Genomic DNA, 21318 nt, shown 5'->3' on the forward strand with positions numbered 1-21318 from the left:
AGGGAGGGAGGGAGGGAGGGAGGGAGAGAGAATATGAGTATGAAAGAGGATGCAAAAAGACAGTAAAAAAAATCAAAACAGAAGTCAAGTTTGCTTAGTAGATAATAGAGGAAACAGCTGCTCAATAAGCACTAGTGGCAGAGATGCCCCAAATAACCAAAAACCAAATGTATGTTTGAAACCATGGTCTGCAGAAAAAAAAAAAAGACCAATTCATTAGTAGAAAAGGAAAAATTTTATTCTTCTATTGATAGATAAAGTATTGGACCTGCTTAATTCATTCGGATGCCACAGACCTTCAAACTCACAATGCCCAGGTCAAACTCCAAATCTTCCCTCCTAAACCTACTCTTTCTCCAGAATTTCCTCTTTCAGGAAAAGGTACTCACCATCGACCTCACTATTCAAGCTGCAATTGGCATCTCTCCTGACACTTCCCTTTATTTACTTCATCCATACACATAATCTATCAGCAAGAACTTTCAGTTCTACCTCTAAATATATACTAAATCCAACTCATTTTCTCCACCTCTCTGCTGTTGCTCTAGTTAAAGCCCCACCATCTCCAGGCTACACAACTACAATCATCTTCATGCTAGCGTCCCTGCCTCTCCTCAACTCCTCATGATCCAGTATTCACTAGCAGCCCAGAGTGATCTTTAACATAATATCACCTCCCTTCTTAAAGCCACTTGAGGGGTTCCCATCACCCCTAAGATAAGCTGCATTTCACCAACATGACTCATAAGGCCTGTTCCTAACCACCTCCTTGACATTATCTTATGCCACTACACTCCATTTACAAACCACCCTTTGTTCATTGAACCTGCCAGTTCCATGTTCTGAATAATGGAGAGAAACTGTAAAAATAATAGTCTGATGAAATGGTCATAGAAATATATTTTTTAAAAAATGCTTCTGAAGTACACCCTGAGTCACACTTTTATTGTGATGAGCAATTTACTTCATACACCTACAAAAAAAAAATCTTTTGTCTAGAAACTCCTAACTCTGCTGTCTTTTGTTAAGTAACTTATCAACAAAAGCAAATTTTTTGGTTATGCAAAATTTTATGTAGAAGCTAACCTTTTCCTGAGTTTGTAAATGCAAATAAAAGAAAATGATTTCTTTCTCAGTCAGCATTATAATTTTCCAAATCAGAGCTAAAATATTCTACCCATGAGACAGTGTAGCTTTATAAGAGGACATTTGGGAAAGAGAAGTGTTGGGGACTAGGGAACAATAGATTTAGGATAAATATAGCCTACTATAAACAAAGGTTCCCAATTCAGGGGAGGAAGCAGCAAAAAACATGTGGTGGGGGAAAGAGCTCAAGAAAAGAAAGAAAGCAAACAATCTTCTTAAATGTTTGGGGACATTTTCTTGCATAAAACTACAGAGAAAGAGAAGTAAAGAAAGGGGAAGGAAATTGAAAGGAGGAAAGAGAAGCAATTCCAAGCAAACTACACACACACACACACACACACACACACACACACATGCTCACACACGCTCACGCTCGTGCACAGTGAATTGGACATAAAGATTATCCCTGGAATTCTCAAAGCACAAATGATGAGAGGCAGGAAAACCATCCAAGCACTGGGTGCTCGTTTACATCTCTTTGGTTAGTAATATTTTTGCTCCTCGGCCTGTCACACAACACTGTGGCACAGCTCCTCTTTTCTAAGGTGCTATGATGGACAGGTAGAATCACGGCTTACCTCTTTGAGCGTACTGGGGTTAACAGGAAACCCTTTTCCCCCAGAAAGGCTGGAGTATTTCTTTTCCAAATTACAAAGATTTTCCTTTTCCTGAAGAAACACAAAATTTGTTAAGCACAGAGTTGACCTTGGGTACCACAGAAGCACAGAGATTGCGCGAGAGATGAACATCAGAATCCTTCATGCTCCTCCCATTTCCACCCCCCCTCCTCACACTCAGTCAGAACTTCCTGTTAGTATATATCTCACCTTCTGCTAGCTACATGATGCTTGAGTTGTTTTCAATTATATTTAGTTCTATAACCTTCCATTCAGGATTAATTTTACAAAGTGTAAGCATATTTAAGAAAAAAATAAGTCGGGTGTTCTAGTTGGACCAAAAATGGAGGGAGGAACACCAGAGGGCCACTCAGTCCCTGTCTTTTGTATATTTTCTAAAATCATTTTTTTATCCTCCTAAGTAAAAGGTAATCGTGTACCTTCAGGTGATGTAGCATAATAATCCACAGATAGGTTTTATTTTGGAAACCTTATGGTGTTAGCTTTTGAAGTTGGGTCTATGATCCACTTAAATTAATCCAGTATTAAACAAACTTTAGGAACACTATTTATGGGTCACACTAGTTCTGGTGGTATGATTTCCATACAGTGAAATACACAACTGTTAAGAAAATAATTTGATTGATGGGAGGGAAAAGGAAGGGACGTGGGGATAGAAAAGATGTAGAATGAGACAGACATTATTACTGTATGTATATATGTGACTACATGACCAATATGATTCTGCAGCATGTACACTCAGAAAAATGAGACGTTATATTCACCTATGTATGATATATCAAAGTGCATAAATGCATTCTACTGTCATGTATAACTAACTAAAACAAATTAAAAAATAAAAAAAATAATTTGATGGCTTCTAACGAATGGATCATCATAACTAAGATAAAGAGCATTTCCATTACCCAGATGTTTTCTTATGCCCCCTTCCAGTCAACCCTACCCATGAGCAAGCACTCTTCCAATTCCCTTGGCTTTACACTAATTCTGCCTGTTCTGTGACATAAATGAGCCATACAGTATGCATGCTTCTGTACTGCCCTCTTTTTCTCTGTGATGTTGTAGCAATGGTAGTTCACTCTTGTGTATTGGTGAGGAGTTCTTTATCTGTGTCCCTCTCCATAGCTACTTACTTTGTTTCTAGTTTCAGTTTAATATAAAAAAAAGTTACTTCAAAAAGTCTTGATACATTTTCTTGGTAAATATATGTTTTTATTTTTAGTGTGTAAATAGCTAGGAGTAGAGTGGCTGGGTCAAAGGGTGAGTGTATAGTAAAAGTTATACAATAAACTTTCAAGGAGTTCTCTGAAAAGGCTGTGTATTTCACACTCATATCAATGATGCCTCAAAGTTCCAGTTGCTTCATATCCTTGCCAACATGTGAAAGCTTCACTTTTTCACCTAAGTCATTTTAGGTGGTGCAAGATGGAACCACATTGTTGTTTAAATTTATATTTCCTTGATAACTAATGATGAATACTTGTCAATGAGACTTAGTGGCTCTAAGTATATATTCTTTTGTGAAGTGTCTATTTAAGACTTTTGCCTGCTTTTTTTTAAAGTATTGATGTTTATTCTTTATTATTGAGTTGTAGGAGTTTTAGCATATTCTAGATTCAAGTCCTCTGTCATTTCCTGTAAGAAATCTTTGCTTTCACCAGATCATGAAGATATATTTGTATTCCCATGCTATCTTCTGGAATCTTTATCATGTTAATTTTTTGTTCTTAAGTCTTTCCTCTCTCTTGAATTAATTTATATATGTGATATGAGGATACGATGTTTATTTTTTTCCATGGTTACCCAGGTGATCCAGCATAATTTGTTGCAAAGACTTCCTTTTCCTATTGAATTATCTTGGAAACTTTGTGAAAAATCAATAGACTATATAATACAGTTCTATTTCTGTACTCTAGTGTCAGTTCCATTGATCTATATGAATATCTGGATGTCTGCACTATATACTATCTTAAATACTGTAGCTTTATAGTAAACCTTGAAATCAGGTAGTAAAAATCCTCCAACTTTGTTCCTCTTGTTCTAAACTGCTTTGGCTATTCTAGGCTCCTTGCATTTTCATATATAGCCAATTTTCGCACCTGTGGTTGTTACATTCTTTACTGTTGCCACAAACATTAAATTGGTTAAGTACTGAACCACTGTTCCTTCAGGAAATCCAGGGTTAAGTTCCTATGAGCCTCTGGTCACATTTTCATAAACTGATCAATACATAACTTTGTTTTATGTGTGTCTCTGTTTGAACACACTTTCTATAGTATATGTCCTTGATGAATTAACATTTAACAAAATTCAACAGCATTATTATGTAACTCATGCAAGCGAAACATCTAACATATGTATTTTCTCCAGAAGACACAGTAGCCTTCTTGCCCTTAGGAATACTAAAAGCACTTTAACATCATGCTTGGGAGCCATTTGAAACAGCAAAATCACCAACTAAAAGCAAAAAAAAAAAAAAAAAAAAATCACAGCCCTAAGTGGTCTACCAGGAGGATACTTGTTTACAGTATGAGAGCTGGAAGGGGGAGATTGGATGCTGCCTCGTTCAGCCCTGGCTGGGAATGTGCATGTTAGGTGATTCAAAACTTCCACTGGTCTGTGTATGTATATGAATGACTGCAAAAGGACTACAAATATAGATTTTGGGATTAGAAATACATTTTAACAAAAAGGTAAAATCACAAATGTGGAATCCATGAAACGATGGATTTGTATATGTGATATGAGGATAAATATTAATCCCAGTTTGTCAATTGCTAAAAAAAATACCTGCTGGAATTTGATTTGGATTAAAATGTCTATAGGCTATTTTAGAAAAACAAAAATATTAATACTTACGGTCTATGTGTTTTACAATCCAATTCTCTTTTCTGTATTTCTAATGAGAAACTGTCATATCTGTGATTGTGCTTACCCCTTTTTAAAGACTTAACACTTAGAAATTTTTTTCTTTGCTCTTTTTTTTCCCCTAAAACAACAACAGCTATTTAAATACGTATGATGCTAATTTGTTATACCTTTGAATATTTGCACAAAAGGTAAAGTGGTCGTAGGGAAGCTGATGGCAACAGAGTTTACCCCCACAAAGCAGGGAAGGGGATTGGGATGGAAAAGTCTCCATTTATAGATTTCTAGCTGCTGAAAGACAGGAGGACAGTGTCAGGAACCCATGAGCGCTGCATAGACACCCCCGGCAGATTCATACCAGAATCATGGACCTTAGGGACTTTCTGAACTAGACAGGAATGCTCATTTCTTGTAGGTAGGAATGTGAAGTCACAGTACAGCCTCTTTCCCTAATTCGCATTCTGGATTTAGTCTTCCTCCTGTATCCCATTCTAGGTCCATCTGATATTCCATGAGCCAAAATATTATTTTCCTAGGTAGTGGCCTGCATGCTTGGCTCAACCTTGAGACTGGACCCATTAACTTTTATGTTTGATGAAATTATACCAGGAAGCATGTCAGAAAGTCAGGATACAGGTTGCTTTTAACTGAGTTTAGCTGAAGGACTCCCTTTGTCACTTTAGGTGCTGGGACAAACAAGGACATGGTTCCTTTCTTGAGGATGATTTTGCTACTCCTCTAACCAAATCACCTGGGGTGTCTAATAACCCAATTAAGCCAATCTAACTCCGATTTTCAGGAAGACACATGCACAAATAATTGGAGTTCAAAACATTAGTGTAGCTGAGCCACAATATTTGATAGCAGTGAAAAGAATATTTTCCCTTAAATTTACCCTAAACTTGTGTTAGAATATATTTTAACTATTTGATGGAAAATGTGATTTTTTTAAGAAAATAAGGAAAAGTAAAGATTTTCTGCTGAATTTTAACCATGCAAAGGATCAGCTAACTAGTGTGGAAAATTAAATAAAACTGTACACAAAAATCTTCCTTAATTCTGAAGGCTTTCACTTTTAAAAGGCATTTACTTTGAAAGAGGCAACCTTCCCTGAGTTGGAAGCTCTGTTATATTATAACCAGTGCTGAACAGGAAATACTTACTCTTTGTAGCATCATTATTAAATTATTCTTTTCTTTTACAAAATGGTCTTGTTCTCTCTGAGCCTGCTGAACAATGTGATTGGCTTGTTTTTTCAGTGCAGAAATTTTTTCCTGTAGGAAAGAAGATCATCATAGAAAGGTGCCCATTAGATATTCCAAGGTTTGCCAGTCTGTAGTGGGAAAAGGGGAGAAGGCCTTTACAACTGAAATAATGTTGACCACATCTGAGTAGGTGATAGGCAGTTGGTATTACCCAGAGACAAGGAGGCATTTACTTTGACCTGCCAAGTTCAATGTCTTTCTTAAGGTTAACACAGTTCAAGTGATTTAAATTCTATTTGAAGAGTCCAGAAATCAACAGGAAATCTTGATTTAGACTATCAATTAATTTTTAAAGTCATTTGGGAAGATGACTGGGAAAAGATAACAATGGCATTTCTTATTTAAACTGAGTTGGAGAAGTCACTTTTTAATCCTTCCCTCAATTTTATCCTTCAGTGTTATCAGGTTAGAGTTCTGGGGCGTAGTTCTGAATTTTGGAATAGAAACTAAATTCTGGACAGGACAGCTAAGTGTTGGGTGGAGTTAATAGTAATCTGCATGGTATTTGACTGAACCATTTCTAACAATAAATAAGCTATCTGCCTGTTTGGGGAACTATTTAGCAATGGAAACAGAAAATTCCAAATTAAACTTTGTTCATGGAATTATTCTGAATTTAGTTACTGTGCTTTAAATAGGAAGTAATTTAAAACAAATATCTGAATTCCTGATTTTCTAGACTTGGTTTTTACATAAAGATAAAATTGGGTATTACTCATGAATACATCCACAACATTATGTAAAGATACGTGTTCAGAGCCCCATTTACCATATATATGGCAGGCTCCATAATATGCTAAATATGATGGGATTAAACACACAAAGATATTCAGATACAAAGACACACATATACCATAGCTATATGAATGCTATTTACTGTCACATAGGAAGAATATATCTTGATTTTTCACATTAAACATCACCTGGGAAAGGTACCTTTCTACTGACTATGTTCCGCTGATATTCAGCCACTTCACGCAGGAGCTGTTGGGTCAAGTTCTCCTTTTCCTCATCCAGACGGCTCTCATGCTCAAGCTGCTGGAATTCTAGGTCTTCAAAGTGTTTGCTTTCAACATCCAACAGGTCAGCATCCTTTGGAGAAAAGGGAATGAAAAGAAGACACACCAGAATGGCTGCAACCTTCTTAATATTAAGAAACGATTATGAAAAGTCATAGTCCAAGATAACTTTAGATTATAACATGGACCAGGGTTAGAATACGATGATCCTCTCATTTGGAGTTGAACTCCAGAGCAGTGCCTCTACAGTGGAACTGAAGGGGACACCACAGGAAAGCGCAGCATTTACTTTACCTTTTGTTTTAGATTGCTTCATGCTTTAGAAATTCTTGCTTTAAATCTACTAAGCAGCTTTAAAATGGATAATGAAGTATAAAAAGAATTAAACAAATAACCTAAACATTATCTGCAGATCAAAGGTAAGCTATAGTTTCTCAAGCAAATTCTTTTTTTTTTTCACAATTTTTATATAAGGTTTTAGTATGGAGATTAAATAATTCAAAATTCAGAAAAATTCAGGCCAGAATTCTCTAAGCAGGATTCATATACCCAAAATGCACACAGCACAATGCAGTGGAATGTGAAGAGTTTTATTTTCTTTGCTTAATAAATATTTTCTAACATTCATACCAGTAGAATAGTACATATACACAATTTTAAACTTATACTTTGAGCATGCATGCAATAAATATATTTATAATATAGGTTAAATGTTTTATATATGTAGGGTATGCATGCTCAAATAATTTTTCTGGAGGAATAAGCAATCAAAATCATTTGGACATGGATTCTGGGTGATAATGATGTACTATTATAGGTTCAGCAATTGTGAACCATTGAACCATTTTGGTGGGGAATACTGATAATGGAGGAGGCTGTGCATGTGTGGGGCAGGGGCTTATGGGAAATCTCTTTATCTTCTGCTCAATTTTGCTATGAACCTACAACTGCTCTAAAAAAATGCTATTAAAAAATTTGGAGATCAAATTTTCAAAGTAGCCTTTTATAAATCCATTAAAATCACATAAAATTTTTTTAAACGGTTAAGAGTAGAACAAAAGCTTTCATCAGGCACAAGTTCAACTCAAAAAGTTAAGCACTACTACTTTAAGAATAACCTTTAAGACATTTAAAGAAAATCAACATGAAAATCAGATGGCTTTGAATAGGAATTCTTCAACCTATGAGATACTTGAAGACAGGAATGCTATTTGTGTATCTGCATTCATGCAAGAGATCACTACACATTGTATAAAATATTCTCCAATATACTTTTTAAAATACATTTTAAAACACCCATTTAATTTTGGAGTCTCTGATAGAATAATAAAAGTGTTATGTGTAGATGAATTTTTAAAAAATAAAAAATTTAAATAATCTATGGGCAAAAGGAAGAGGTAGCTGGGCTATGTGGCTTTTAGCCCTACATAGCTAAATTAATCAGGGCATTTCATTATGTTTGAATCCTTAAAGGGAACTGGAAAATAATTGTATAGTAAATTAGTTCTACTTTTTAAGTAATGACAAATTAGGGTTTTTAATCAAATGGAATATATTTCTATCTTCTGCAATGAATTATATTCTAGTGATGATTCATAGAAGGGCTATTAGCTACCATGCAATTACAGTCAACACTATAGCAACAAGGCTATTATGTTAACACAGACTGTGTGTTCTCCAATTTTAAGAGCAGGAAAAACACAATTTGAAGAATATATTCAGCATTTCTTACACTTCTTTACATTTTATTTGGCCAAAAAGAATGTGGTCTTGATTTGAAGTTTTTGGTTGACATTTGCTGTTTATCAGACATTTCAAGTTTATAACTTCTAAATGAATGAATTAATGAAGGAAACTAAAAAAATAACAGATAACTCAAGTGTTACACGTTGTAACAAAATATCCACAGTCTTGAAATAGTGGACCAGCTTATATATTTTCTTATATAGGCATACACACTCAAGTTTTCCAGGTCTTTCATTTAAGCTTAGTTTGTGGTTAAAGAGTACTGAGATAAAAAATTTAAACACTTTTTTGGTTTATAAATAATCTTCATCAGAAGTGGGCATATGGCTCACAATACACACACCGTACTCTATGCAAGGCCTTCACCTACTCCACAACTGGTTAGCATGAAGGCCACAGACTCACTAATTTATCTGTAGTAAATATCTGTAGTAAATATTTAAACCATTGCATAAAAATTATAGCACACTAGGTTGGAAAGCTGGAAATTAGGCCAAGCTCAGCACTTGGACTCTGTGGTGTAATCATCTAACCAAGCCGTCTAAACCATTCAAACACGTGTCTATAAACTTTGACTTTGAAAGAAAAACTACTTGGGAGGGGAATAAAAACTTTTAAAAGATTTTAGATAAGAATAAGAATTCAAAGAATGGAATTTGGGGCCAGGACTGAGACAGAATAATATATACAGGAAGCTCAAAGTACTTGAAAAGTTGAATGAAAATTTTAACTATAAACTTTAGTCACTAAAAGGACATTATAAATCTCTATTGACTGGCAAGCTCTGGGGGCCAGCATAAAAGGAACTAAAACAACCGCAATAAAAAAAATTCTGTGCAATTCCTTTTTTAAAAAATTTTTTTCCAGCAACTTTTTTTTGGATAATTTATGTAACAGAAGTATATATACAAGATCTTTGTGTTTTATTTGCCTAATGGAAGAAAAAGAAGAGAATAGATGTGGTATGGCCAGAAGTAATTGTAGAAACAACCTCATGGTGGCTTAAGGCCAACACTGGAAGCAAACATAAATGGGGCTCATTGTGTTAACCTTTCTCCATCTTCTGCTTAAAAGTCAAATATTTTACATGCTTTTAAAATATGAAAAAGACAATAGTTCAACCTCCTCTTTCTTATACCGAGATACTAAGCCTACAGAGGTTGAATGGCTTTTCTAAGACTGAAGGATAAACTGATTTTAAAGCCAATGATAGGGCTTAAGTGGTTTTCCTAATTGTGGAGATCACTGGGTAGGGTTTAAAACAAAATCAGGAGACCAAAATCAACAATTCAGTCGAGAAATATCAAAAGTAGAGGAACATTGCCCCTTCCATGTATCTGTCACCTCCTTTTTACAGCAGGCCCTATCCTGGCAAATGACAGAGTCACTTTTAACATCAGCTTTCTTTTCCACACTGCCAGTATCCTGGGATTGGTGAGCCCATACTGACTGCATGCCAGTCATAGGCTATGAAGTCAACATCAACTGAAAACCATATTTTGACTCTAAAGCAATGATTCAGAGGTACAAAACCCAGTTGTAAGTCCAAAATGTTGCATGCACAAGATCATTCCATCATTACAGCTTAAGTATTCAAGAGAACATTAAGTTTAAGAAAATGATTTTCCTTCTGTTCATGTACTTTTATGCTATGTGACTTGCCACCTAATGAAGTTAATCATAATCAAATAAGTTTCATGACATCTGGTTTAAATGCCTTTGGAAAAACTTGGTAATGAAATGGTATTCTGAAGATCCAAAGTCTAAAGAGAAATAAGTGTGATACCACAGAAAGTTCTTAATATAAATGGGATTCTTATGAAATAAGTAAGGTTTTACTGATTAAGCCAAGGATCTGGTGAAGAGTTATGCTGGTCATCATCCCTGGAAAACAGAATTAGTAAACCTCAATATCAGTGGTAGATATGACAGTCAGTCATCTCTGCTAAGGAAAGGGGTCTTGATGATAAGAATTTTATACTTTGCTTGGAGAGGAAAGGGAAAGAGTCTTTGCTTTCAGTTAATGGAACAGACTGCGTTATTTCCTTTCCTCTTTTGCAGTCAAAATTCTTAGAACACATGCAAATTTATGAGTTCTTCTTCAAAATCTAGATCATGCATACAGTAATAATTTAAATTAAACTGGGTCCAGGTTATTAATAGAACCTATCAGCTTCTATTGGAAGCAACATTTATAAAGAATACAAATAATAAAAGGGCAACTAGAGGAAAGAAAGGACAAAATATAAAAGTACAATGCTGACCTTAAATGAAAAATTACAATGACTGCGTAAAATCATTAGCCATAAGGGAGTTGAAAAACAGTAAACAAATGTAAGATTCAGGTTTCCCACCTCTTCTGTTAAGTGGGATAAATAAAACAATTACCAACTGAAATACTTTTATAATTACTAGTCTTCTCCAATCATTTTTATCATAAAATTTCCAGAGAATTGTGACACCAAGAGACAACAAGTTTTATCTTCTTACAGCAAATTCATCTTTACTGACTAAAATGAGTAAAGAGGAAGACACAATTGTCACAACTTTCTTTGACTCAATACTGAAAGAAAGAAATATTAAAATTATTACTCTGATGTTTAACTTATCTACATTGGATATTTTACTAAGATGTTCTCAACCTCTGCAATACATTAGTTTTAATTGTGATTTTTCATTATCCAGTTATGTTCTCAGATGTATCAGTGTTTTTGTTCTAGAGGTCATCTTGAAATTTTTCAAAAGTGTGTTAACTGACATTTTAACTCGGCTCATTGACAAGAAGGGACAAACAAAACAAATGAACTAACCTTATTTTTTGACTCATGAAATCATAAATTGTTACTCACTTAGGACAAATTACTATTACATGACTCCTTTAGAGGATCGAGACTGTTAATAACAGCTGCTCCAGGATCAAAGTTGGTTTGGACTGCTGTTCAGAAGAAACAACTCAGTTGTCAAGCAAGTGTAAAATACTAAGTGGCTGTGTCTGTGTTTATAAAATTATCCACCTAGGAAGCTTCCTTTGCAGAATAGAAACAGCATGGTTGTGTTAAACACTGCAAACATTCAGGATAGGAGAATTAGTAGAAATTCTGGAAAACAGAATTAGTAGACCTCAATACAAGTAGTAGAAGCTACCACAGTCAGTCATCTCTGACTGTGGTAGTTCAGGTTATTAACCTTAGAAAATTTAAGTAGTAATAAGTATTTTGAAAAATAGGATGCTTGAATAAGAAGATGCTGAGGGCACTCCTAATGCCCTGTGTCTTGATTCTTGGTGTTTGACTGCTGTAATCATGCTAATGAGTTCCATGTTACTAATCAGCAGGAAGAAATAGAAAAGCAAAGCAATGGAAAGAGGTGAAGGGCAGATCAGAATAGAATAATTTTGGGAGAGAACATAAAATCCACTAAGAAAAAAAAAATCAAGGAAAAATAGTACAATACATCAGAAGGGGCAAGGGAGATGCTAGCTGATTTAAACGCTGCAATTTTGGTGTCGGTCCTAAATCAGGAATGAGTTTTCTTTAGTTACAAAAAACAAATCCAGAAATGCTTCTGCATTATAAATTAGAAGAAAGATTCTAATTCGGAATATTTTAACTGATTAGTATGGAATAATATTTACTGTTAGCATGCATATTCCTATTTTTAAAGTATATAATGACTAGAGCTAAGAATTTATCCTATGTAAAGTAGGAAGCCATAGGTAAGTGGAACTTAATTAGGAGGGAAAAAAAGAAAAAAGAATAACAATGGGTGCATTCCTGTTTGCTACTGACCCTCTTCAGTTGTTGTTGTAACTGTTCCCTCATGGACTCAGGACAATTGTCCAGCTGGGTCTTCTGCTCGGAGTAAAGCTCCTGAAGCCTCTCTAGTTTTTCCCTTTCAGCATCAAGCTTTACCTTCTCCTGAAGTTCAGAAATCAGAAAATAGAATAGAAATTACCTTCATACCCCAAGCAGGGTGTTAGCAAACATTTCCAAGAATAACACAAACATACACAAACTCTAGATATTCTATGAATGTAGAAACACAGCTTGTTAGTGATTACAATAAAGGGATATAAGTGGAAGTTAAGACAAGGGGATCCAGATTGTGCATTCTCAAAACAGCCCATTTAATTGGGTATTGACAATGACCCACCCTTCCTTCCTTCCCTCCTTCCTGCCACCCTGTTACAAAAGCAGGGAAGCAATAGTTAAGATTGAATGTTGGTCCATGGCCAACAAAGTACAAAAGAAATGCCAACCAAATTCAGAAGCTAGCCTTGCAAAAATCACTTGTCAGGGAATAGACAAGAAAAAGCGGGCATTTATGTACATCAAAGTACTATCCCATGGTTCTATTTGCTCAAGGCATATATTTGCTAAGCAAGTCCTAGAAGTATGTTCTCAGGTCAAAGTCTCGCTATGTGCACTGGTTGATACTGGGGTCATCTGATATAGTTCTAGCTATTTGAAAAGCTTTAGAAGCCTAAGCAATTAAAAAATCTTATCTCAGGGAGAGCATCCAATTCAGAGTTTGAGAGAGCTGGTACAAATGTAACACTGACAAAAAAGCAAGGGGAAGGGTTAGGAGGCAGTTTGGACACAGCACAACTGTGACATTGTGGAAACACAGACTTGCTTAAAATGAATGGCATAAAAACGAAACATGAAAAACACAAACTGTGAAATAAAGGAGAGACACCAGGAGAGAGAAGAGCAGAACAAGAAGGTAACACTAAATCCCTGCCAAGCCACACATGCCAAAGTGACCCTAGGCACACTCCAGGATATAATAGGTCCATACTTTAGCACCATGCTTATCCTGACTTGGTGCCCACCCCTTAAATGGAAAAATAAAACTTCAATTCTTTTAGTGCCAGTCTCGTCAACTTGTGATGCTCTGAACACTTTAAAGCAAATTTTAGGCATGAGTCTCTCCATGTGTAACTCTTTCATCCCAAAGTAAAGCATTTTATGCAGCACTATGATGATTTGATGACCACCTCACTTTCCTTATGCTCCCTCTATAGAAACTGGTAGAAAGAAAACTAGCTTCTGAACATATCACAGAAGAAATTTTTAAAGGATAAAGTTCTAAAATAGCCCTATCAAATTATCCCTACTCTGATTTCTTAATCCAAATAGTCATGATTTCCTGTTGGCACACATTTGGATTCTTGACAATGAATCTAAAACTGTATGACACTCAATACCTATACTAGTTCACTTAAGCCTCCATTTTTGACTTAATTTTAAAATTTCCAGATTATTTGAAGAATATTTATTTAAGTTGCAGTTTTTCTCCCCAAATAATTAAGTCCAGAAATAATAAACTTGAGAATTCTGCTTCATATATAAATAAAAAATGATTCTACAACAATTTAAACCGTCTACAAAGAAAGTCTGTCCAATTTTTAATGGGAAGTTTGTTCAGTGTGCACACCTATTGAGCAAGAGCTGGAGAACTCAAGGGTTCAGTTAATGGGGAAAAAAAGAATTCCAAAAAGTTAATCCATAGGAAAACTGAATATAGTAGTACCTCAATGTAATCATTTAGCCTTTGGTTTCAGAATTGTTTTCCTCTAAATAAAACCAACGATACAGAATACCTGTTGACTTCTGGCTAAGAAAATGTGTTATTTCCTCTATATATGGACCAAAGATTGCCCGATTTACACAACAAGAGAATTTTATCCCCAAAGAGTCCGATTTCTAAATATGGTATCATCAGATTTTGCCACAACTTTAATTCTAAACAGGAAATTTAAAAATGAACAATCATCACAATTAAATACCATAGGTGGAAAGCCCTAAAGTTTACAGAAAACATTGATGCAATATTAGAACTATGGAAAGCCACTGCCCTAAAACATGATCTCAAACCTTGAAGAAATTACCAAAGTAGAGCTCTGAGGCTTTCATTTTTTTAATCATTAATAATGAACACAAATAAACAACTAATAAAAAAAATACCTCATGTTTACACAGTGCTTTCCTTCTGAGGTGCTCAAAGCGTTTCGCAATCCCATACAAGGGGGCAGTTAAGAGAATTATGCAAGCAAGCACCATGAGGGCCTTCGGCAGCTTCTCTGTGGTTTTTCACTAATGCTGTGACCAGCACCTGGTCTCAGAGCAAAAGCTCAGTGGGGCCAAAGTGAGGGCAAAGGAAGTGAAAGGGGAAGGATGCGAGAAGGACTAGTGACAGGTGGGTTGCGTCATAAATCACAGAGGACCACAGAGATGAGATTATCCCTGTGAGAGCCAGAAGTGGAACAACTTCCAGCCAGAAGGAAATTGATATTCCTCTCTTCTATTTATCATGCAGGAAGTTTTCAAAGGAAAATTAGCTGGAGGCAAACATTTAATTAGAGGAGAAACATCACTGTCTTTAGTGAAGGTAAAAGACATGGATGAACTAGATAGCATTGGATGGTTTAGGGATTCTTGATTTTTACACATAAAATATTAAGACTGAGTGTTACTCTCTTTCTCCAGATTATAACTGGTAAACTCACCTATCCCAACTACTATAGATACAACTATAGATGAAATTTTCCAAACATCAAAGTAGGAGAGAACATCATTTTTTTTTTCAAGATTCAAAAGTGTACGTTCAGGAAATAGGTGGATTTAAATGCATTTTTAGTAAATTTAACAAATTTCACTTTGTTGAAGAAATATAAGTATAAGGAATTGGAGTACTCTGGAACAATACAGATGTACAAGGGGACACTTATAAAACAGGAATAGAAAGGGACTTCCCTAGAGACAAGTTGCTTCTTTTTTTGCCTTGCCTTGTCTTCCTGATGTACTGGCAAGTCCAGCTGGATCACAAACTTATTGTGAGATTCTGCCTATTTTGTATATTTAAGACTAATATTCCTAAAGTTCTATAGCTATACATGGCCAACGATAAATTACTCAGGGATAATTTAAAGTATAAACCAGTATGTAAAATGGTTATATAAAGTTGTCCCTAAGTATCTTTAAGGAATTTTAATTTCTGGGATTCCCAAGGATACCAAAATCTGTGAAGGCTCAAGTTCTTTATATAAAGTGTCATAAAATTTGCATATAACCTATATATAAATCTTTCTATATACCTTAAACCATCCCTAAATTGCTTATAACACCTAATACAATGTAAATGCTATATAAATTGCTATTATCCTGCCTTGTTTAGGGAATAATGAAAAGTGTATATATGCTCTGTATGGATTTTTTAAAAAATATTTTTGATCCTTGGCTAGTTGAACTGGTGAATGCAGAATCCAAGCAAACAGATGGCTCACTGTGCTTGCTTTCATAGTGATATGTCTGTTCATTTATTCAACAAAGATTAAAAGAAGAACAGAGGCAGAGAGAGGAGGAAATTTTAGCATTCTCCTTATATTGCACAGTTCTATTAGATTTATGATTCCCAACCCTGACTGCACACTAGAATAACCTGAGGTTTTACATATACAACGTTCCAGGCATCTGTATTGATTGGGTCACAAATATGGAGCATAAAGACTGTCACAAGCATTCTAAAAATCTTTCCAAGTTTAACACCAGGTAGCCAGGTTGAGAACTACTGACAGCCACCAGAGATTATGTGAGTGACACGGCAACTATGACTTGATTTTTTTTAATGTTGACACAAGACATTAATTCAAGATCCATCAAAAATTGTTCTTAGTGCCTAGTGCCATTTCTTCATAGTATAAAAGCCCTTCATTGTAAGTAGTATTCCAACTGTAAATTGTTTTACATTCAAATTAAATGCAGCTAGTAAATCAAGAGATGCAGGTTTCAAGTTCAGATGCAGAGTGCCTGCCTGATGTAATAATTAGGAGTGGTTATAAGTTTACCTTAAATAATTTGAACTTATATCCAAGAATTGCCAATAATCTCGAATGAATAAATATCCAAGGCTCACCATAGGATTATTTATTTTGCCAGATCTTTGGGTTAGAAGACAATAAATAAGTTTTCTCTCTTCTCAGTAGTATTCTTGAAGGAAGAAACTAAAATTTAACTTTCTGGCTCTCTGTGAATTCCAATGCTACACACAAAAAAAATTCTTTAATACCAACATAAGAATCGTTTTATCATATCTAAGCATGAAATACTAAGCAGATGGTTCAAGGTTATCCTGAAAAGAGGCTTAACTTATTAGCTTGAAGGACTGCCAGGTAAAAGAGAGGACACCTTTCACTGAATTTGAATTTCAGATGAATAAGAAATGATCTTTTAATGTAAATATGTTCCAAATATTGTCTGGGACATACATATAAAAAAATCTTATTTTCTGTTTATCTAAAATTGAAACATAACTGTGCTTCCTGTTCATGAAACTCTGACTTAGGTTGGGAACGGATGCAGCAATGTGTTAAAATTTGTAGTCCCTAAGTCATTATTTTTAGGGAAAGTCAACCCAAAGTCCTCTCCATATCCTAATAATCCCTTTTCTTTAAGTTATTAAAACTTGTGGAAAGCAGACATCCCTATAGCTTCAAAGATGAGTCATCTATTTTAGATCTGTAAGTACTAATCTGATTTTTCCCCGTTTTTGCAGTGCTGGGGATCAAACTCAGAGCCTCACACATACTAGGCAGATGCTCTACCACTGAGATACAATCATAGCCCTAAAACTTTTTTCCCACAATTTTTAAAATTGGTGAATTATAATTGTACATAATGGTGGGATTTATTGTTACTCATTCATAATGTACACAATATAGCAATATAATTTGGCCAATATCTTTCACCAGTATTTTCCCTTTTTCTCTCATGCTGACTTTAATTCTTTAGGATTAATACTGAGGAGTGGTATAGCTTGGTCATATAATGGTTCCAGGCCTAATCTTTTAAGGTACCACCATACTGATTTCCATAGTGGTTGTACTTTTACAATCCTACCAACAGTGTAAAATATTACTTATTCTCCACATCCTCTCCAGCATTTATTATTGTTAGTATTCTTGATGAATGTCATTCTGATTGGTGTGAGATGAAATCTCAGTGTAGGTTTTATTCACATTTCCTTAAATTCTGTGAAGAATTTCTAATTCTGTGAAGAATGTCATTGGTATTTTGATGGGGATTGCATTGAATCTCTATTTTGCTTTTGGTAGTGTGGTCACTTTAACAGTATTAATTCTGCTTATCTATGAATATGGGAGGTCTTTCCATCTTCTGGCGCCTTCTTCAATGTTCTATCGTTTTCATTGTAGAGAGCTTTTACCTCCTTGGTTAGATTTATTCCTAGGGTTTTTTGTTTGTTTTTGAGGCTATTGTGAATGAAATTGCTGAAACTATTTTAAACAGCTTTATTGAAATGTAGTTGATGCATAAAAAAATTCATGTTTAATGTATTGATTTTGATGATTTGTATATATGCATATACCATGATTTAAGGTTTAGAAGTGTTTTCAATTTCAGGATATTCTGAATTTTATGCAGATAGCATTGTTCATATTGCACATATTAAATGGCATTTCCAATGAGGTCTGGGGCAATACCCTTTAATAAAACATATTACTATTTCTGTAGCTACACTTATGAAAGTCAATTTTACAAGACACTTTTTCTCCAAAATCTTTTCAGGTTTTGTAACGACAAAGGAAAGATATGGACCCATATCAACAAATTGGGAATCCGTTGTTTTTCCTTAAAGAGGTACATCCTTCTATCTATTTCTGAGGATATTTTTCCTTTGGCTTTGACATTTTAATTACACAATTGATGAATGTTTACTGTAGGAAAAAAATGGCAAATCAGAACACTGGAGACTTATGAAATAAGCAACCATCAGAAAAAATAACCTCCATCTGGAATCCTCTTGATTTAATCCCCAAATCCCACGATATAGTTCCACTTCCTCTAGCCAGGGAGCTAACTTTGAAATGTAAGAAAGAGGCACGGGAAGGGCTGGGTCCTTGGCAAATGCTTTGCACTTAGGAGGCACGAACACTTGTTGAGGAATGTGGGCCAGGCTCACTGCCTTCCCCTGGCTCTGAAGGAAGCAGGGGAGGAAGTAACAGGTACTTGGGCAAGATAGTCATGGAGAATACGGTTTAACTACTTAGTAATATATGCTTATGTAGAAAAACTAGGAAGTCAAAAATTTCAGACTTCACTTAGGAATGTATCATATGGAGAATAATCTAACCTTCAGTTCACAGTTAATTCTGGGTAGCTAAACAAGTGTGCAGGCCAGAGTGACTATGAAATATCATAAGATATCCACGTGAAGACACAAAATATTCACAAAAGGATGGTTTAAGCTTTATGATTAACATCTGGGTAATGGAAAGACTTCAGTCAGAGGATGGAAGCAGAACCTTTCTTTAAGCGTTTTATTTGATTTTGGCACAATTGACTTTTGATTTTTATGTGCTAAAGGAGCATAGATGAAACAGATAATCCAAACCTAGCAGAAACTGAAAAACTATTTTTAGTTTTGAATTTTTAATGTAGTCAGAAACAGACAACCTGTCTTATGAAAGAAAACCTACATAAATAGATGTACATGTCTGTACTTTCTCAGAAGGTACTAAAATTGGGCTTTGCCCTTGGAGTGGGGAGTGGCAGTGAAGGGAAGAGTTTGCTGGAACTGGGCTTCATGGGCTGGTAGCTTCCCTAACTCTGTCAACAAACCATTAAACTAAAACAGAAAACTAGGCCAGTGGTAACATTCTCCTCTCCTTTCACTTGATGGTCTCTTCGCTTAGTGCTTTTCTAAATAAACATCCCCTCTGAGTTTATGCTCAAATCAGACACTCATATTTGTTCAGGATTTATTCATGTTTATACTGGAGATACGGCTACTACCTGAAAATACAGCACACAGGGGGCATTTAACTTGAAGTCACATGGAAACAGGCTGTGACAGCAAAAGGCCAGCCCACAGAACCTCTGGTAAAATGTTCAATAAATATATAATAAAATACCTTGTCTATATTTGATGTTGTATATATATAATTATGTCTATGGTTTGTATTTTATGAGACATAATGAATGGTAATCACATATAATATGTATTAATTTTTACCAAATATGTGAAATAAAATATTAGTTCCAAATCCACTAAAAGAAATAACATTAAAGACCATTGTCAAGAACCAAGGAAACACTGCCAGTAATTTTACACTAAGATTTAAGTTCTGAGGCTACAGGCCTTGTCTACAAAAAGCTAGGGACAAGATGACAGGATGCACTATCAACATTTAAACTGGAACTTGCCCAGCAGGGATATCTTTTCAGGTTTTGCTCTTCTCATTCCACAGTTTATATCTGACCACAGCAACAGGTGTATGGAAAGGGAAACGTGATCCAAAGGGCAAAGGCCACTTCCTCCTTCTGTCTTACGCTCTGGCTTGACTGGCAATGTGATTACAGGGCCCCTGGCATGTGCACTTGGGCAGCTCACAGCAGCTGTCCTGAAACTTGGCCACACATAGCTCTTTGGCAGGTGTTTGGCTCTGAGTTTCTGCAATGCCCAGCCTGGCCCAGCCATTAGCAGGAGAATCCAAGGACAATATTCCCAAAGCGTACTAGGCAGGATTTTGGCACCTACTACAGGATGGATAAACAGTGGATCACAATGCCTTCTTCTATTTCACAGGCTAGAGGGGAAAACAAATATTCAGTACTCCCAAAACAAATGTAAATTATAAAATATGAAAAAAATAAAAGGTCTGAAAAGAACAGCCGTGAGAATATAATCTCAACTAGAAAGATCTGGAAAAGCTTTTCTAAAAAACGGACAGGGAACCTTAGCCCTGAAAGCAGAGACAATGAAACCATGGAATGTGGAGAAGGAAATCCCAGGCAGGAGAAACAGTGTCTGTGAAGGACCAAGGGTGATGGGATGGGATTGAGGATGGATCTTAGAACAAATAAAAAGAAGGCCAAGGCAAGGATGGTGTGAAGTATGGGAAAGGTGGTGACAGAAAGACTAGTGACAGATTACAGCTGGGAATTTAGATTTACATAGGGTACAATGGGGCACAATCCAGAGTGTTATACTGAAAGATTTCTATTCTCTAATTTGTTTTCTTTCTTTCTTCTTCTCCTTTTTTTTAAATCACCATGTTTCATTTGCTGCAAATAGATTGGAGGGGAAACATTGAAAAAGGACTAAAGAAGAGACCTCAATGATTTAGGAAAGAATGCAGTTAGTGGACATGTGGAAACACTGAGGTAATTGAGATGTACTTTGGTAATCAGCTGTATGTGATGGAGAAAAGAAGTGTCAAGATCAATTTCTAGATTTCTGTTTGAACCCATCGGAGGGCAGAGATGCAATTTCCTAGACTGAGAAAACTGGACCATGACCAGTTTGGGGCAGGTTGTTGTGGAAGGCAAGCAGAAAGTCAAGATCAGACTTTAGCTATGGATGTGTTCAATGGGAAATAACTGTGCGGTGTCTTGAGTGGAGATGTCAGGGGACTGCAGGATGAGTCAGAAGTTCAGAAAAGCATCATGAGCTAGAGACATGTGTATGATCAGAGAGAGAAGAGTAATAGAAGGAAAACCATAAGAGGGTGATGCACAGAGCAAAGATGAGGAGGAGGGAGAAAGAGCTGAGAATAGGAGCTGTCCTCTCTAGTGAATGCTGCTCAGGAGTATGATCACAAGAGAACTGAAAAGC

The 21318-nt window shown here is 35.6% G+C and overlaps 1 protein-coding gene across 25 annotated transcripts in view; it reads right to left on the reverse strand.

The window, feature by feature from the left end:
- The window catches only part of Phldb2 (pleckstrin homology like domain family B member 2), a 203200-nt gene that overhangs the window by 26808 nt on the left and 155074 nt on the right, over positions 1-21318 (reverse strand). For 23 of the 25 annotated variants that reach the window (XM_048803325.1, XM_048803332.1, XM_048803327.1 and 20 more), the window contains 4 exons: positions 12471-12599; positions 6854-7009; positions 5816-5926; positions 1725-1814 (listed from right to left, as the gene is read on the reverse strand). In XM_048803325.1, the coding sequence (XP_048659282.1) occupies positions 1725-1814; positions 5816-5926; positions 6854-7009; positions 12471-12599 (486 nt within the window). The remainder of the gene's footprint in view (positions 1-1724; positions 1815-5815; positions 5927-6853; positions 7010-12470; positions 12600-21318) is intronic. The other 2 variants (XM_048803336.1, XM_048803343.1) reach the window with 1 other exon arrangement.

Source organism: Marmota marmota, unplaced genomic scaffold (assembly GCF_001458135.2).
Source record: "Marmota marmota marmota unplaced genomic scaffold, marMar, whole genome shotgun sequence".
Lineage (NCBI taxonomy): Eukaryota > Metazoa > Chordata > Mammalia > Rodentia > Sciuridae > Marmota > Marmota marmota.